Here is an 18,159-nt window from a genome sequence, read left to right on the forward strand (position 1 = left end):
TTTGTATACAATTTACACTACATCTTTAACACAGTTTTGGGTCTTGACATTTGATACTGACTCCTACTTTACCTTTCTTCTTGGTGTCCTTGCGCAGAGAGAGCTGGACACAGCGGCTCCTTTGGTCCTGCAGACCCAGTCTCTGGAGCAGCTCCCCCACCTCAACGTCTCTGTTTGGACAGAGAATATCAAACGAGTCCCCTGGCTGGTATGCTATGGGGTGGCCCTGAGCAAACATGGAAGAGAAGTGGATTAAGAGACATGTTGATTACACAAAAGGGGTCTTGATGAAATATTCTATCCGACTGTCAGGACTATGTGACTACAGTAAACCTGTAACATAACAGAGCAGGACTGGCACACTCACCGATATGTCCAGCTCTAGAAGAAGAGCCATTTTAACAGAGTCGCCTCTGGTCAGCTGAACTGCACTGGCGATGGGCACCATATAAAGGGTCTCTTTAGTGAATAGAGCGCTGGTCTGGAGAAGAGAGAAGAACAAGGGTGAGAGGAGAGTAAAGAACAAGAGAGAAATGAAGACCATGGCATTATTCTTGAAGTTCAGCCCAGACTCATAACCATGGCTTTACTCTGGCACAGACAGTACAGGTTTGAAGCATGTTTCAAATTGTACATTGTCCCTGCCAAATAAAGAAATAAAGTAAATTAAATAACCTCATTTTCTTTGGTGGCCTCCTGAAGCGTGACGTCCAGGTAGGGAGGAGGCAGCGCAGGGACGTTGAGGGAGGACTCGCACAGCGGAGGCAGCGAGCAGGTCAGGGAGGCCTCCACAACAGCAGGGGGAGCTACAGTTTCTCCCTTCTGTGTCCCAGGCTCAGATTTGGAGACCGCATCAGTGGCCTTCTGCCCTGGCGCAGCTCTGGGTGAGTCTGAGGTCGGGCCGTCTGACGCAGCTCTGGGCGAGTCTGAGGTCTGGCCGTCTGGATCGCTGAGACTCAGGACGCTTAGTTTCACGTCTGCTGTCAGCGAATCAGGCGTTGTGTTCACAGAGTCCCTCGGGTCGTGAGTCTGGGGAGCGTTGGCCGGGCCGCTGCTCTCAGGCTGCTGGGAGGCCATCTTTGAGAGGGCTCCTCTGACAGCGTCCCAGAGTCCCTCCAGCCAGGGCTCCACAACCAACTCCAGTCTGGACACACAGAGCAAAGTCCATGTGGTGATCTAGGTCATGTGCCATATCTCAGGGAGAGCCCCAGAAGTAGGTGAAAGGATTATGGGGGACAAAGCAAACTGTCTAACATTAAGAACCGCTAATTCATTTAAAATGGTATGCCCAAGAAAGGACTTATTATAAAATCACAATAATGTTCCCTACTCCAAGCCTTACCCTACACCGTCGTCTGCGTGTCCTGTAGCATAGAAATGTTTTGCTCCAAGTTCCTGTAGGCGTCTGTCAATGGTCTTCCCACAGTTGCAGAAATTTGCATAATTTGTATCACCTAGTGCTGTATGTAGAAAAGAAAAAAAAAAAAGATTCCCATCATTTGAGCCAACATAATGTAAGGGTACCAGAAAATTAACAACATTTGATCTAACTGCAGCCTAACAATAGAAAAACATGGAATGATTTTTTATTTTTAAACTGACACCAGGGCTTTGAAACCCTATTCTCTCCGCTGGCATTGCACAAGGAGAGCTTGCAATGACCATAGCAGACTCATCCTTACCTAAAAGTGCATAGTGGAGATGTGCATAGTGGTCATGAGGAAGGCTCTTGTTCTGGATTCTCTTGTCAAATTTCAGGCTAGTGTCTGGCGGCTCCCCGTCCCCAGTCGTAGCAACAACAAGGACCACCGGGGACCTCTCCCCCTCCAAATTATACTGCAGACACACACAGGACCTTTAGTACCCTTCAACATACAATGTTGGTTAACAGCATTACACTTAATTCACGAAATATCCGTCTTCATTTGGACCATAAGTGGGTGTAATTCATATTTATGTGTATTTATGTGTCAGCTTAAGGAGTGATCCTGATCATGTCATGTTAGGTATCTAGTTCCGTCCTTGCCTTCTGATCCTGGCTCAAGCAGCAGAGGTCAGCAACCAGTCCCTGTTCCCCTGCCTCGTCGGCTATTCCCTCGGCTAGGGACTGGGCTTGTCCGCGCTGCGAGCCGTAAAGCACCAAGATCCGTGGCTTCACTTCACAAGGCATTCTATGGATCAAGATGCGTGTTGAATTAGAAAGTTACTGCATACTCATACATAGCTGAAGAATCTGCTGTATGAACATCCACACACCATTCATTATTGATTATTACTGAAGTGGGCATACCGTTAACTAAACATGAGGGACGTTACCGCTATGGCTGATATTCTAAACCAGCCATAACACCAAAGATATGTATTCATTATGTCAATTTCCCAACTAATCGTACCAGAGTCTCTTACCTATAAACTGGGAGAGTTGAAAGGTAACTGGCAGATCCTAGAATAGTTTTGGCAGCATAGTGGAGCAAACCTCTGATCACGTTTACCATGAAGAGAAACTACCCGGACATTACGTCAGTTTTGTCTAGGCTGCAGGAACAGCCAGTGCATGTGCACATACACACAGATCGTACTTGTACAATTGTGAAACGCACACAATTTGCAACTAGCCTAACGTTATACTTAATTAATTTACATACTCTGATGTATGCTGCTACTAGTTATTAAACTGTCACAATCCTTCCCACACCACACAACACGCATGATCAAAGTGTAACGTTATTTAACAATCGAGTGGTATACATGCAAGCCTGAGATGATCAAGCGCCTTTGGTATAAGTTTCAACCTGGTTTTAACTAAATACTTACCAAGACAAGGCCTCCAAAGTCATCCAAAGCCAACTGTGATGAAGTATATAATCTTTCCATTACTGGCACCAGAAGCAGCACATTGAATGAGACATCGCGAGATTCAAGTGAAACGTTGTACGAGATTGGAATAAACCATAATCAGACCGACATATTTGACTTTTCAGAATAAATAATCCCATATCTCACCGTAAAATTTATTTTATAATGTAATGTTAGAATCTAAATCTCAATTAACTCAAATTTAGAGATTTGTTAAATTGTTTGATCAAAATGTTCATCCAGTCACGCTACTTGGTCTCGCCCTCCCCACCCCGAGAACCTTCCAGAAGTCGCCGGCAGACCCGTGCGACAAGCAGCCCGGCATCACTTCACTTTTCACCGAGAAAAGACCACATTCAATCTAATTGGCACTCTTCGAGTGTCACCGTCTTTCGGTAAACATGTCGGCACTTGGGACTCTCGCCTTCGATGACTATGGGCGGCCTTTCATCATCATAAAAGACCAGGATAAGAAGACGCGGTTGTCGGGCCTTGACGCATTGAAGGTACCCTACAATGGGCTAGGAGAGCTAACGTTAGCTAGCTGGTGCGGCATGCTGCTTCACCCACGCCATAGCTAGTATGTCGTCTGCATCGATGTATCTTTATTGTGAAGCTTGTTCTGTGATTATGGGAAGTGCACATGTATGCGGTGCACAATGTATAACTGGCTGTTTGTTCAGTAATCTCATCTGGGAGCTAATGGTGGATCAGTTATGGCACGCTAACTTTAGCTAGCTGTACTCCCCATGTGCTTACGTTTTACTGATGCGTTGAGTCGAAGGCCGGTTGAAGATGCTGGTAACTTAGCAAATTAGCTAACGTCAGCTAACTATGGTAGCTATCTTCACTAGTTGGCTAGCTACGTCATATAAGTGTGATTCTTCGCAAACGTTACCCTCCCCAATCAATCATTCTTGCGACTTGTGGTCCTGCTGGGTAGGTATGCTCGATAAGTTATAGCGTAAATTAATCTGATTGCCATGTTGTGTTTTGCAGTCTCACATCATGGCAGCGAAGGCGGTTGCCTCGACGCTCAGAACGTCTCTCGGACCAAACGGTATGTCCAAGCGCACTCCTGCATAATATTCTCGCTGTGGCCCACCCTGCCACAGATTCAACACCAGCATCTTGGGGTTCATTCAGACTTCAAACACAGACAGAAATCAGAAATGAGTTGTAGTCCCTGTTTATTGCTGGATATCAACACCAGATAACTTACCCAAGCCTGACTCATCATGCACCATTTTGAAAAACCCTCACTGTTGCCTTTTTTTGCCCAAACTATTTCCCTTCCCAGGCCTTGACAAGATGATGGTTGACAAGGACGGTGAGGTGACGGTCACCAACGACGGTGCCACCATTCTTAGCATGATGGACGTTGATCACCAGATTGCCAAGCTCATGGTGGAGCTCTCTAAGTCCCAGGATGACGAGATTGGTGATGGCACCACCGGAGTGGTTGGTAAGAGCACGTACAGTAACACCGCTCAGTAACTGCTGCTGTGTCACTTCTCAAACTGGGTCCTCTTCAACAGCTATTATGGCTGACAGTTCTCCTGCGCGGTGTCTTGGTTGGCTTGCGTATTCAAACATTTTTGTTACTGTAAATGCTTAGGTCCAAGTCAGTGCCAAATAAAAATGTTTTAATTTTAATTAATTTTACTGGCTGTAGCCCTTTTCATTTCTTGGCTTTAATTTCTATCCTGCACACGGTTCTGCACACCTGTCCAGAAGACTCATTCAGAGCTGACAATTTAACATGGTGTTGTTTGATCATTTTGCTGCATATTTTATTTTGCCTCAGATTACCTGTAGCAATACTGCCTTTGCTCATATATGTTCTTATTTTAAAATATCTATGCGTTGGCTCTTCCTGACAGTATACGACATGCTCTCTCGTCAGAAGTTCTTAGAGATGTCACATCTGGCACCACTTGCATACAGTGTTGTAGCATAGTCCCCCTCCCTCTAAGGTGCCCTGTCCCTCTCTCCCTCCTCAGTCCTGGCTGGGGCTCTCCTGGAGCAGGCGGAGCAGCTGCTGGACCGGGGCATCCACCCCATCCGTATCTCCGATGGATACGACCAGGCTGCACGCATCGCCATCGACCAGCTGGACAAGATGAGCGAGAACTTCCCCTACGACCCCAACAACACAGAGCCCCTCGTCCAGACAGCCATGACAACGCTGGGCTCTAAAGTGTGAGTGCTCATTCAGAATTATTTCAGCCAAGTAGGTTTACACATTGCATTACAGTCATTTAGCAAGACGCTTTTATCCAAAGCGACTTGCGACAATAAGTGCATTCAGCGTAGGTAGTTGGGTGTACTATTACTCACCAGAACTCATTAGTGCATCTCTTTCTAAGCTAGTTACTAAAGTAAAAGTGCAAGAACAGCTACAGATGTGGGAACATAAGAATGTAACTTGCTGCAGCATTTCACGTCGCGGTATTTGGCAGGGAAATCCCGTTGGAAATCTCGTGGGATTTCAGACGGGTGTTATTTTGTTTTAGTGATGCACCACCGCCAGGTGGCGTCTTTGAGTAGATTTAGCAGGCTGGGCTCAGTGTTTTTCTCCTATAGTCTACGAATGAAGCATCATTCAATTTCACATTCTTTAATTTAAATGCTCTGTTGTAAAGCACTTTGAGCTGAAGGTATCTGTATGAAAGGTGCTATACAAATAACGTTTAATTGTTATTATTACCTTGTTCTCAAACACATGTTTTATCCACCTCGATGTAATTTAATTATTACGAACACCTATAATATATCTAGGCCTACAGTAGCCTATCTATCTCGGCAACTGACGTCGGGTCAAGACGTGGTGTCTGTTAAGTCAAATGCGCAAAATAACAGTATTGTAAATATATTTGTTAGTAAAGATATGGTGAACGTGGGGGTTTTGCGTTTTGTTTCTGGAACGCATTCAACTGTTAGGCTACTCGTAAACCCCGGAAGTAAATTTGAAGACAGGGCACTAGCTAATGTAGCCAAGTCTGAGCGCAGTAGGCTATATGGCTTCAGCACGATACAAAGAAAAAATAAGCTTGATCGGAGGTGTGGATCCATACAAAATTGAAATAGTCGCCATGAGTAAAGATCACTCATTGCCAATCATATCCGGACATTAACTATCTTGTGCATAGCGGCAGGTTTGACAGTGAGACATCAACCGATAATTGTAATAATGCGATTATTGAAATGGTCTTGTGAACGCCTTTATCTGATTTCCAAAATCGGGGTAAGGTCCATAGGACGATTGTGGGTTTTCATTTGCACATAACTATATTTTAATAAAACATTGAAGTCCGCCTGTCAATGACTTTCCCTAAAATTGTGTTCTGTTGCACCCCCTATTGTTAAATTATAAATGAAAAAAACATACACAATATGTTGTTATTTGAATGATCTTGAATATATATATTCAAGATCATTCAAATAACAAAATATCGTGTATGTTTTTATTTATTTATACCGGCCGCCAGCTGTTCAATGAACGGCTATAGGGAATGCGCAGTTTCGCGCTGGCTACAGCCTATTATATGCACAGTTTCGCGCTATGTAGGCTATTATAAATAGGCCTAAGTATTATTCATTGAGGGAGCTTGGACTCGCTGGGGAATGGTGGAGAGACACAGAGCCTCCCCAGACGCGACATCTCCAGTTGGCTGTGTATTTGAGCTGCCGCCTCAACCGTGCGTATAAGAGCAGAGCGCATCATATAGCTACAACTAGTAGCCCATAGCCATTAAAACGGCTTATTGTTTTATTCATATATCAACTAGATAATTCGATAATAATGAGTAGCCTAGTAGGCTATAAAATGAATTCAATAGGGCAAGCCTTAAGTTGTAGCCTAGGCTACAGTACAATCACAAGACGCATAGGCCTAGCCTATCGTAAAAAGCGTTGCGTTCTCATAGGCCTATATTAACTTAGATAATTATTAATTATGCTCAGGTCATAATGTCCGTTGAAAATAATTCCCTCTAAGCAGAATTTGAATTGTATTAAAATAGGAAATGATTCCTTCTAGGTCTATATAAAAAAAAACATTTTTCTAATGTGTAGCCTATAGGCGATGAACAAAACAGCCACAATGTAGCCTGCTTAGCGAGCGAGAGGGCAGTCTACCATAAAGTGTATAACCATAATGTAATATATCTAGACTACATGCATTGTGGTATTTCTTTATATAGCCAATTGTTTCTCAATAAACAGTTATGTCATCCTCTGAGTCCGAATGTAGGCTAATAGACCGGCAGCTCTAAATGCCTTCACAATCAATGAGACATGGTTGTAAAAATGATGTTTTATTGATGAAAAGGGTAAAACTGGAAAACATGGAGAGTCATTGCATTGATCGATGCAGTCCGCTACCAGCAAACACTGAAAATACAGGTCCTCCAGCGAACCTGGACTAGACTATTGTAACCCCCCCCCCCCCCAAATTCTTTTATATTCAAATAAACTGGATGAACCGGTTTCCTAGCCCTGGATCGTGGGAGGGGGGTAGCCTGCGTTAGCGGGTGCTTTGCCATGACCGGCCATTGAATTTATGTGTTGCCATTCATTTAAACCACCATCTCATCTAGACTACTTCTGTTGCTGCATTTTTACATTTATGCTTTCATGATTTTAGAGCGCAATAAACATTTTCCAGGATTCCAAAAAGTCCATCCATTCATCCAACTTTGTTCTGAGCGCAGCGCAGGCTGGTATCTACTGTCAAGGCTCACGACTGATGCACTCCCTTAACACGGAGTGTTTCTGGAACGCATTCAACTGGTAGGCTACTTGTAAACCCCGGAAGTAAATTTGAAGACAGGGCACCAGCTAATGTAGCCAAGTCTGAGCGCAGTAGGCTATATGGCTTCAGCACGATACAAAGAAAAAATAAGCTTGATCGACTTGTGGATCCATATAAAATTGACATAGTCGCCATGAGTAAAGATCACTCATTGCCAATCATATCCGGACATTAACTATCTTGTGCATAGATAGCGGCAGGTTTGACAGTGAGTGCCTTCACATGCACAATATACACAATATTTTGTTATTTGAATGATCTTGAATATATATATATTCAAGATCATTCAAATAAGAAAATATCGTGTACGTTTTTATTTATTTATACCGGCCGCCAGTCGTTCCATGAACGGCTATAGGGAATGCGCAGTTTCGCGCTGGCTACAGCCTATTATATGCACAGTTTCGCGCTACGTAGGCTATTATAAATAAGTATTATTCATTGGGAATAGCTTGGACTCGCTGGGGACTGGTGGAGAGACACAGAGCCTCCCCAGACGCGACATCCTCCAGTTGGCTGAAGAGCTGCGCGCTCTGGCCTCCAAACAGCCACCGGCTGCGCCCCTCGCAGTGTCCACAGAAGAATACCCCCACCAAAATACCTGCATGGTGAAGACAAGCTGCAGAACTGTCTACCAATGCATGAAGTGCACCTAGCTGTCTGTGAGAGGCTATAGCAGAGGATATGTGCGAAGTGTATTTGAGCTGCCGCCTCAACCGTGCGTAAGAGCAGAGCGCATCATATAGCTACAACTAGTAGCCCATAGCCATTAAAACGGCTTATTGTTTTATTCATATATCAACTAGATAATTCGATAATAATGAGTAGCCTAGTAGGCTATAAAATGAATTCAATAGGGCAAGCCTTAAGTTGTAGCCTAGGCTACAGTACAATCACAAGACGCATAGGCCTAGCCTATCGTAAAAAGCGTTGCGTTCTCATAGGCCTATATTAACTTAGATAATTATTAATTATGCTCAGGTCATAATGTCCGTTGAAAATAATTCCCTCTAAGCAGAATTTGAATTGTATTAAAATAGGAAATGATTCCTTCTAGGTCTATATAAAAAAAAACATTTTTCTAATGTGTAGCCTATAGGCGATGAACAAAACAGCCACAATGTAGCCTGCTTAGCGAGCGAGAGGGCAGTCTACCATAAAGTGTATAACCATAATGTAATATATCTAGACTACATGCATTGTGGTATTTCTTTATATAGCCAATTGTTTCTCAATAAACAGTTATGTCATCCTCTGAGTCCGAATGTAGGCTAATAGACCGGCAGCTCTAAATGCCTTCACAATCAATGAGACATGGTTGTAAAAATGATGTTTTATTGATGAAAAGGGTAAAACTGAAGAGTCATTGCATTGATCGATGCAGTCCGCTACCAGCAAACACTGAAAATACAGGTCCTCCAGCGAACCTGGACTAGACTATTGTAACCCCCCCCCCCCCCCCAAATTCTTTTATATTCAAATAAACTGGATGAACCGGTTTCCTAGCCCTGGATCGTGGGGAGGGGGGTAGCCTGCGTTAGCGGGTGCTTTGCCATGACCGGCCATTGAATTTATGTGTTGCCATTCATTTAAACCACCATCTCATCTAGACTACTTCTGTTGCTGCATTTTTACATTTATGCTTTCATGATTTTAGAGCGCAATAAACATTTTCCAGGATTCCAAAAAGTCCATCCATTCATCCAACTTTGTTCTGAGCGCAGCGCAGGCTGGTATCTACTGTCAAGGCTCACGACTGATGCACTCCTGAAACGGAACGGAAGCTGCTGTCGTGAGCTAACGTGCTATCACGGTCTCATCGTGCAGCTTCACAGCCTGCTATTAGCAGACAGCATTAAGTTGACAAAATCACACTTGCACATCATTAGAATTCCAACCATTTATATGGGATTTATCATTCAACTAAACATGGAACCTGAATACTACCTGATATTTCAACCTGCTGCCATCAGTGATCGGCGCGTCTGCTTGTTTGAGTCATGAATATCTTACGCAGTTATATTCCATGTAGTGTCCCAAAACTGTTAAATCATTCCCCATGTAGTTCACTATGAGTCGCACTCAATACATCCATGGTAATAGGGAGTAGGGAGTGAGTGAACCATTTCAAACACATCTCTGGTCATCTCCGTTAGCCATCTTACTCGTCCTGATGCCATGTTCCATATGAGAACACTCAGCCTAATGTATTAAACTTCTACTTGTCCCGACAGTTAACAGATATAGACCCGGCGACATTTACAGAGATAGAAACTATAAATAGATAGGCTTTGTTCGTAATAATTAAATTACAACCAGACAGACAACAAGGAGTTTGAGAACGGTAGGCTAATCTAATGTGCGAGCCAGCAATGGGTCAATGAGTGGTATTACTGCGCCCCTATGGGCAGGCGAGCGGTGGTGCGGAATGACGTAAAGCGCCTGTTAGAATACCGCGGGTCAAGTTACATTCTTATGTTCCCACATCTGTACAAGTACAAATGCAATCAGTGCTAGGAGGAGGGACACCTACAGTATGAGGAATTTGCCTTGGTCTGTGCATGACAATAAACCTAGTGAAAGACAGGACAGTGCAAAATACAATAACAAAGTGGCAAATACTGTACAATTCAATATACAATACAATCTACAATACAATCTACAAAATAGACTTGTCAGTGGCTCTCGTGTCTTGTTGAGACAAGTTGCAGTCAGAAAGAAAGTGTTTATATACCTTGAGGTTTGGTCCTGACTGACTGCAGGCTCCTGCCAGAGGGGAGTGCTTCAAGGAGCACTATGGTAGGAGGTTTCGGTTAGAATCTCTACTGCCCGCTTAAGGGTCCTGAGGCGTTCAGGTCCTAGAGGGCCAATGCTACTCCTCGTGGCAAGGCTACCTGGGATAGGTGCATGCACCTCATTTGCCACTTGTCAATCTCTCCTTTCTCAGGATCAACCGTTGCCACAGACAGATGGCGGAGATCGCTGTGAACGCCATCCTCACCGTGGCAGACATGAACAGGAAGGACGTGGACTTTGAGCTGATCAAGATGGAGGGCAAGGTCGGGGGCAAGCTGGAGGACACGCAGCTCATCAAGGGAGTCATAGTGGACAAGGAGTTCAGCCACCCGCAGATGCCCAAGGTACCAGCACAGCAGTGCTGCAGAGACCCAGGCTGGGTTCCCTTCTGCACACAGAGGTTTTCTTCCTTTTGCGCCTTCCTGGTTCTCCCTCCCAGGTGTCACAGAACTCCTTAGCGGGTCCTAACAGTAAGAGGTAATCTAGGTCACCCGTGCTACCCCACATCCACCAAGAAGTTAAACAAGGGCAGTGCAATAATAAGGGCAACATGAGATGTTGCCCCATCTTCCCCTCCCTTACCCCAGCTACGTCATGTCCCGTGTGTAGTGCTCTGGAGTTGACAGGGTGTCATGTCCAGCGACATTACCCTGTCATCTGTCACTGGGACCCCGAGTGCCCCCTTCAAACATGTGACGGCACAATTTTACATGGACGTTGTGACCCTTACAAGCCTATTTGGCAAGTTATGTCATCAATCAATCAATCAAAGCTTTATTTGTATAGCGCATTTCATACCCCGAGGCCACACAATGCGCTTTACAGAGAACAAGGGAGGTGGGCAGACATCCCACCCCTACATATTCCAGAGGGAAGCAAAAAAACAGTAATCACCCGGGGGCCAGATAAGTGAGCTGTAAAAATTCTTCCCTGACCCCTCTCAACAAGGCAATCGAGCAAGCTCCAGGAGTATGTTTGTCTACCGGCTAAGAACATTTATAAAGCAATACATTACATTACATTACATTTCAGAGTAAGAGAGGCTAAAAAAGCATCATAGGAGAGAGGGCATCCTATGGACATGCTACGACATCCACAGCAGACACGGGGGTGTCTATCGGACTCCGGGAGGTCTGCTGGTGACAGTGGGGCATCCACTGGACCTGGTTAGAAGATAGGAGGGAGAGAGAGAGGCACTAGGGAGAGGGAAGGCAGAACAGGGTTAGTAGCACATAGAGCCATACAAACCACACAGATATTGAAACAGGCAACCTGGAGCAAGCTCCTGGAATATATTTGTCTAATGGCTAAGAACATTTAAAAAGCAATAAATTACATTAAATTAAATTTTCAGATCAAGAAAGGCTAAGAGCATCAGGCCTAAGCCGGATGTGGACTGATGCGTGTCTGTGTGTGTGTGTGTCATATACTGTTATCCATCACCCTCTCTCCTTTCTGCCTTCCCCCAGGTTCTGAAGGACACAAAGATCGCCATCCTCACCTGCCCGTTTGAGCCCCCCAAGCCCAAGACCAAGCACAAGCTGGACGTGACCTCGGTGGAGGACTACCGGGCCCTGCAGAAGTACGAGAAGGACAAGTTCCTGGAGATGATCCGCCAGGTCTGTACCAGCTCACTCTCTGTCAGCAGCAGAGTTAGTTCTTGGTGGTTGGTTCATGCGCAGTGTTATTTGTTCGGGACTACTGTGCTTGGTTGTTGTTGTTTTTACCCTGCGCAGACAAATAATTTTGAAACGTGTGAACCACCCCCCCCCCACACACACACACACACACACCCGCCAATTTTACTCAAAGCTAACATGCGTAACTATTTTTGCCAGATCAAAGACAACGGAGCCAACCTGGCCATCTGCCAGTGGGGCTTTGACGACGAGGCCAACCACCTGCTGCTGCAGAACGAGCTGCCCGCCGTGCGCTGGGTCGGAGGCCCCGAGATCGAGGTGAGGGAGGGGGGCATCACACCCGCGACAGAACATTCCACCGTCACCCGACCAGCAGTCCCAGTCACCACCAGATGTGCTAAAGCCATCTTCTCTTGCATTTTCTCCGCAGTTGATCGCCATAGCAACGGGCGGGCGCATCGTGCCCCGCTTCTGTGAGCTGACCCCGGAGAAGCTCGGCATGGCCGGTGTCGTCAAGGAGATCTGTTTCGGGACCACCAAGGACCGCATGCTGGTCATCGAGGAGTGCAAGAACTCGAGAGCCGTCACCATCTTCATCCGCGGAGGCAACAAGATGGTGAGGCGTTTGTCTCTGACCATGGATTGCTATAAAATTGGACATTAAAAATGATATATAGCGCCACGGACCCCTCTAGCATCATGCTGACTGTCATACCGTGGTTTTGATTCTTTATTGCGATTTGTTCAATCCTCTGCTTTGCCATCTTGTGTGTTTTCCGTCAGATCATCGAGGAGGCGAAGCGCGCCCTCCATGATGCCCTGTGTGTGATCCGTAACCTGGTCAGAGACAGCCGCGTCGTCTACGGAGGCGGAGCCTCTGAGATCGCCTGCGCCCTGGCTGTCAATGAGGCAGCAGACAAGGTAGCTGGCCGGCTTTACCTTCACAAACCCCATGACAGTTTGCGCAGCGTGCTATAAGCTAACGGCGTGCTATAAGCTAACTTCATCCTGCAATTGTGTTTAATGATTCTATCTGTAACACTGTACATTGATCTGTTGTTCTTTATTATTGTTTGTTTATGATTGTGTTAGCTCGTCAACACCGCAAATGAGGGAAACCTCAGTGTCTAACGAGTTGAAATAAAGGTTTGAAATGAAATGAAATCTCTCCCTCTCTCTCTCTCCCTCTCTCTCTCTCGCCCTCTCTCTCCCTCTCCATTATTCCCTCCCTCCAGTGCCCTTCATTGGAGCAGTATGCCATGAGGGCGTTTGCTGACGCCCTGGAGGTCATCCCCATGGCTCTGGCTGAGAACAGTGGCCTGAACCCCATTCAGACCATGACGGAGGTCCGGGCCAAGCAGGTCACAGAGAACAACCCTGCCCTGGGCATCGACTGCCTGCACCTCAACACCAACGGTAAGGGGCTAGCTGCATCACATACTGTAGCTACTGGGATAGGTCAGAGTTGGTCTCGCATAGCCTGACCTTTTTCCACACTTTTTTGTGCTGGAGAAAGGTCTGGCTGCACCCGATTAGCATTGCGAAAAGGGGGGGACAATGCATTTCTTTAAGTCAATCACAATCATCTTGGGCGGCGCTACGCTTGTTTTTAATCAGCGGCGCCAAATGGTGTTGGGGGATTGAATCAGATTGGCTGCTGGAATTGAGCAGCGCCAACGAGAGGCTTATCTCAAAAAAACTTCATCCGTTAAGCCATCTTTTATTGATCTAACAATATTTTAGGATCTTCATATAATATAATCATGCAACATACTGGTCTCAACACTTCTCACATGAAAGTTCTAAGCTTACATGATTGTGTCTTCTCGCCTCTATTCAGACATGAAGCAGCAGCATGTGATCGAGACTTTGATTGGGAAGAAGCAGCAGATCTCTCTGGCCACCCAGGTGGTCAAGATGATCCTGAAGATCGATGACATCAGAAGTCCGGGAGAGGCTGAGGACTGAGAGCAACTGAGCGCGTGCAAGGCTCGGCCTGTGTTCTAGAATGGCACTGTTCTGAGAAAGAAAGAAAAAGTTCTAGAACAGTCTTAGGCACTTCCCGAGCACTGTTTAGTAATCTGCGTACTGTTATTTATCATCTGATACGGAACCCCTCCCTTCAAGCTGGTGTAGTGCCGAAGGTATCAATAAAATGTTGGTCTGTGGAATGTCACTGCTTTGAGTTTCTCTTTCACATCCAAGAGGAAACACATTTTTGCATGATTTTTATTGATTCATGAATTAATGCATGCAAAACTTGATCAAGATATAGACTACCATGATGCATTGTACATTGCGAATACATCACAACATTGTAGCATTCATTTATACTGTATGGAATTAAAAAGCAATCACATTCCTATTCATACATATTGATATTTCAGTTTTGTAATGTAAGGAAAAGGCACATTCCAAGTGCTTAATGTAAGGCCACTCCTATCTTCCATATTCAGTTCTCATCCCCATTGACTTTGATACGGTTCACTCTGTGCAAGAGGCACTAATGCTGGAGCTGTATGTAGCTATAGTACAGAGCTCTGCTAACTGATGAACTAGGCAATTTATTAGCCTTGTGAGACAACTGGTTTCACAAGCTCATATTCTGAAGCAAATCTGGTGCGTCAGTTTAGCAATTTATATTCTGATATGGCAATAGTTGCATTTAGTATTTGGTAAACATTTGGTACCTAGCCTACATTCTGCCTGTTGAGATGCACTGGCCCTCACAATGCGGTTAGGATCTCTATTACATGTATTTGCTCAGCCAGTTGAGCATGTCTATTCTCGCTTCCTGGATGCTTGGTTTGTCCATGGGGCTAATGTCGTCTCTCTTGCGGTGCACAAAGCCGTGTGTCTGGCCTGGGAAGATCTTCACCTGGTACTCCACTGTGCATTTCTCCTGCAGGTTCTGCTCAAGGACGCTCACCTAAGGGAAGACAGTGATGAGTTAAGCAGGACTGGTGGAAGAGAAATTCAGGCTTTTGTTAGGTGACGAGTTGAGATTTATAGTTATTGAGCTGTTATACTTTTCATACTTAAGTTACCAGTTTACATGGAGATTTTCCTTAATAATGGTCACCAACCAACCTGATCCAGTGGGATCACCTCGTCCTTCTCCCCGAATATGAACAGAGTTGGACTCTTCAGCGCATACCTGTCCTCCTTCTCTCTAACGATGCCTGTCATCAGGGTTAACAAAGACCCATCAAACACATACCACCACCGTAGAATGACATCACACAATAATCAGCCTGACAGATGGAGGAAAAAAAAATATTGGGACACATTCTAGGTCTTCACCATCAAATCAAACTTAATTTGTATAGCGCATTTCATACACAGAGGTAACACAACACACTTTACAGAGAGCAATAGGGGGGATGGGCATAGGTCCCACCCCTACATATTCCAGAGGGAAGCAAAAAAAACAGTTTGACCCGGGGGCCAGAAAAGTGAGCCTCACCATAGACAGACACTCCGGCCCTGACCTCCGGGTAATGCAGGGACAGGTAGTGAACGGCCACCCCTCCCCAACAGAAGCCCACTGCCCCGATACGTTTGGCCCCGCAGTGGTCCTTCAGAAACCTCAGGACAGTGTCCACCTCCCTGGGGCCACCAGGAGAATGGGCACAGAGAAGAAGGGGGGGGGGTCTCTTACTGGAACCGGATATACAGTACAGTAGTACACGCAAGCAACCCACAAACTCACTACTGGTCTGGACTGGGTTTGCAAGAGAGTTCCCGCAAACGCGGTGTGCCTACTTGTTTATGTTGGTGGGCTTTTTGTCCTCCAGCCACTGCTGAAATGTGGACCAGTCATGTGTTGGACTCCACGGCTCTTTCCCTACGTAGAAGTCTGGACAGACAGCACTGAGGAGCACAGAGGAAGCAGCAACCAGTGTGAGAGAAATACTCACGATCAATAGGTAATGACTAGTCCAGGGGATGTTCCTGTCAAGTTAAACCTAGGTTCTAGTGCGGTCACATACTGTAGTTAGGGTAAACCTCCCCCAACCATTTAGCATAGGTGTGGGTGTAAAATAGGAAGCAGAGGAGTACAAATTTAATTTAATATTACATGTATCCATTGGAGGCCAGCATGTCAGCCATGTATCTGGTGTTGGGGAGCTGCCACCCATAGATGTCCTGGATGACGATGACAGCTTTGTCTGAGTCTGTGGGGGGCTTTGTGACGTAAGCCCTGATGTGCTCTATCTGCACCTCCTGGCCGAGCCCACCGTAGTCCATCCTGTCACCAACATCACACGGACAGGGCTTTGCTTCATTAGCCATCTGTCATGAGAAGAAAACAAAACAGATACAACCACCTATACTGGCAAGGAGTCGGGCTGACATATGTTGCCCTTTCAATTGAACTGGAATTTAATTGAATTGAGAGAGAGTATTTTGGGGGAGAGAGAGAGAGGGAGTGTGTGTGTGTGTGTGTCTCACACCAACACTGCTTTCCAAACGCCAATCAGAGTAAACCAAATTATAACACAATGTAAAGAAACCTATTTGGAACATTGGAAAGAAGTAACTAAAATACTACAGTATCCTCATCGCGTGACTCAGTTAGTCCTCCCGTTTGCGAATTGAGTCTGGCGATAAGTGGGTAAAGCAGCTACAGCTAGTCACTTCAAATTCTAGAAGTATGTAAAGTTGAAGCCAGCATTACTTAACTTGCCTCAGTTGATTGGATTCCAGTAGGACTACGGTGTAACTGAAGATTCTATGCTCGGTCTGGATTTTAGTCTACGGTTTAAGTTTTCTCCCTCTGTATTAGGTAACAATCACGTGGGTAGTGATCGTCAAGTGAACGCCCCCTTCACGCCTACCGTTCGACGTCCAACACCAATCGAATCGATCCTCTTCCAAACATGTTTCTGAGCGTGAGAAGCGCCTATTGAATGTACAGCTACAGGGGTCCGAAAAGGCACCGCTGGGATTCGAACCCAGGATCTCCTGTTTACTAGACAGGCGCTTTAACCATCTAAGCCACGGCGCCGGTCCTATTAAATAAGTCGTATTATCCTTTTCTGACAAGGGACACATTCGTGTTTTACTAAATCTGCGATTGGGATAGCCTACAAGTTGATGGTCACCCTGACTCACTTTTATTATCTACAATCGTATCAGACATAACATGTTTTTTATACGATGTAGACAGGGGCGTATCTAGGATTCAAAAACATTAGGGGCTAAGGGAAAAGCATCAGGGGCTGAAGTTCAGAGTGGGTGAAACCTGCAGGAAAATATATTTTAGGGGCCCATTTGGTTTTGCCACCATGCACCAAAGACACATAGACCATAAACAGTGTTTCCCACAGGATTTTGGGCAGCTATGGGGAGTGGACCTCTGACCCTCTAGGGGGGTCCGGGGTCTTGCCCCCCCGGGAGAATTTTTTTAACATTGTGGTTTCTTTTCTTCTTGACTTTTGGGCAAAAAATGAATGGACTTCAAGAGCAAAATGCAGTTAAACCAAATATTTATTGAGCACGCCAGACAGGTCAAAATTTCGGCAGTACTAAAGTTCTTTTACGAGGTGGCGAGTTTATATACTTGGCTTCAGGCCAAGTATCACATGACAAACAAATTTGCATACAAGGGATGTACATTTAACACAGATCTGGTCAACTAGTCTTGTGATTGGTCAATAGGTCACTGAGCTCTGCCCCCCTCCGGACATGGGGGCAATCTTGGGTTCTTCCTGTCCTGCTTAGATCACGTTTCAACTGTAGACGAGGTGTTATCTTTATTGACCCAGAGGACAAAGGAATGTTTACTCAGGACAGGGCATCTGTTGTCAATATCCTGTTATATTAACACAGTTCTACCTATAGTGAAGTTTATTCATTATTCTTAGTAATATTGATTACTACATGAGAGTAATACAGATGTATTGATGTAATACAGTACAAAAATATACTACAACATTGTTAATTTAAATGCATCAATTTGGCACACTTTGAGAGCAAAATCAAGAAGCCATAGCAATTTAATAATCAGACCACATTTGGTTATGAAAGGGGATGGCAAAGAAGTAA

General features: G+C 45.2%; 3 protein-coding genes across 7 annotated transcripts in view; 1 reads left to right on the forward strand and 2 right to left on the reverse strand.

Moving 5' to 3' along the window:
- The window catches only part of mtrr (5-methyltetrahydrofolate-homocysteine methyltransferase reductase), a 54,601-nt gene extending 51,768 nt beyond the window's left edge, over window positions 1-2,833 (reverse strand). For 3 of the 4 annotated variants that reach the window (XM_084458550.1, XM_084458548.1, XM_084458551.1), the window contains exons 1-7: window positions 2,407-2,479; window positions 2,027-2,171; window positions 1,683-1,836; window positions 1,343-1,460; window positions 676-1,144; window positions 368-481; window positions 73-226 (exon numbers count right to left, since the gene is read on the reverse strand). In XM_084458550.1, coding sequence (XP_084314676.1) covers window positions 73-226; window positions 368-481; window positions 676-1,144; window positions 1,343-1,460; window positions 1,683-1,836; window positions 2,027-2,170 — 1,153 coding nt within the window. In that variant the 5' untranslated portion in view covers window position 2,171; window positions 2,407-2,479. Of the gene's footprint in view, window positions 1-72; window positions 227-367; window positions 482-675; window positions 1,145-1,342; window positions 1,461-1,682; window positions 1,837-2,026; window positions 2,172-2,406; window positions 2,480-2,814 lie in introns of those variants that run through there. The other variant, XM_084458549.1, reaches the window with a different exon arrangement.
- A 309-nt stretch (window positions 2,834-3,142) lies between these two features.
- On the forward strand, window positions 3,143-14,284 carry cct5 (chaperonin containing TCP1, subunit 5 (epsilon)). Its single transcript, XM_084456523.1, has 11 exons — window positions 3,143-3,362; window positions 3,856-3,916; window positions 4,157-4,321; window positions 4,860-5,058; window positions 10,620-10,812; window positions 11,938-12,087; window positions 12,307-12,426; window positions 12,539-12,724; window positions 12,892-13,029; window positions 13,344-13,524; window positions 13,949-14,284. Exons 1-11 carry the CDS (start codon window positions 3,258-3,260, stop codon window positions 14,074-14,076), a joined length of 1,626 nt encoding a protein of 541 aa, XP_084312649.1. The 5' UTR covers window positions 3,143-3,257; the 3' UTR covers window positions 14,077-14,284.
- Window positions 14,285-14,319: 35 nt separating this feature from the next.
- cmbl (carboxymethylenebutenolidase homolog (Pseudomonas)) lies at window positions 14,320-16,904 on the reverse strand. 2 transcript variants are annotated; one of them, XM_084456535.1, is made up of 6 exons: window positions 16,799-16,904; window positions 16,190-16,404; window positions 15,874-15,981; window positions 15,575-15,717; window positions 15,199-15,290; window positions 14,320-15,037 (listed from the first exon to the last, which is right to left on the reverse strand). In XM_084456535.1, exons 2-6 carry the CDS (start codon window positions 16,402-16,404, stop codon window positions 14,858-14,860), a joined length of 738 nt encoding a protein of 245 aa, XP_084312661.1. In that variant the 5' UTR covers window positions 16,799-16,904; the 3' UTR covers window positions 14,320-14,857. The 2 variants fall into 2 exon arrangements, with proteins under 2 accessions (XP_084312661.1, XP_084312662.1); XM_084456536.1 differs by having other exon boundaries at window positions 16,794-16,903.
- Window positions 16,905-18,159: the final 1,255 nt, after the last annotated feature.

The sequence above is a fragment of the Borostomias antarcticus genome (assembly GCF_949987555.1).
Source record: "Borostomias antarcticus genome assembly, chromosome: 2".
In the NCBI taxonomy this organism is placed as follows: Eukaryota; Metazoa; Chordata; class Actinopteri; order Stomiiformes; family Stomiidae; genus Borostomias; species Borostomias antarcticus.

Excerpts from the sequence above, each read along its gene's own strand:
- cct5 (XM_084456523.1), top strand. The coding sequence starts at position 3,258 with ATGTCGGCACTTGGGACTCTCGCCTTCGATGACTATGGGCGGCCTTTC. Across the intron at positions 3,363-3,855 it reads CGGGCCTTGACGCATTGAAG|TCTCACATCATGGCAGCGAA; the intron begins GTACCCTACAAT and ends TGTGTTTTGCAG. Across the intron at positions 3,917-4,156 it reads AACGTCTCTCGGACCAAACG|GCCTTGACAAGATGATGGTT; the intron begins GTATGTCCAAGC and ends TTCCCTTCCCAG.
- cmbl (XM_084456535.1), bottom strand. The coding sequence starts at position 16,404 with ATGGCTAATGAAGCAAAGCCCTGTCCGTGTGATGTTGGTGACAGGATG. Across the intron at positions 15,982-16,189 it reads CTGGCCTCCAATGGATACAT|TGCTGTCTGTCCAGACTTCT; the intron begins GTAATATTAAAT and ends TGTGCTCCTCAG. Across the intron at positions 15,291-15,574 it reads GGCCGGAGTGTCTGTCTATG|GCATCGTTAGAGAGAAGGAG; the intron begins GTGAGGCTCACT and ends CCCTGATGACAG.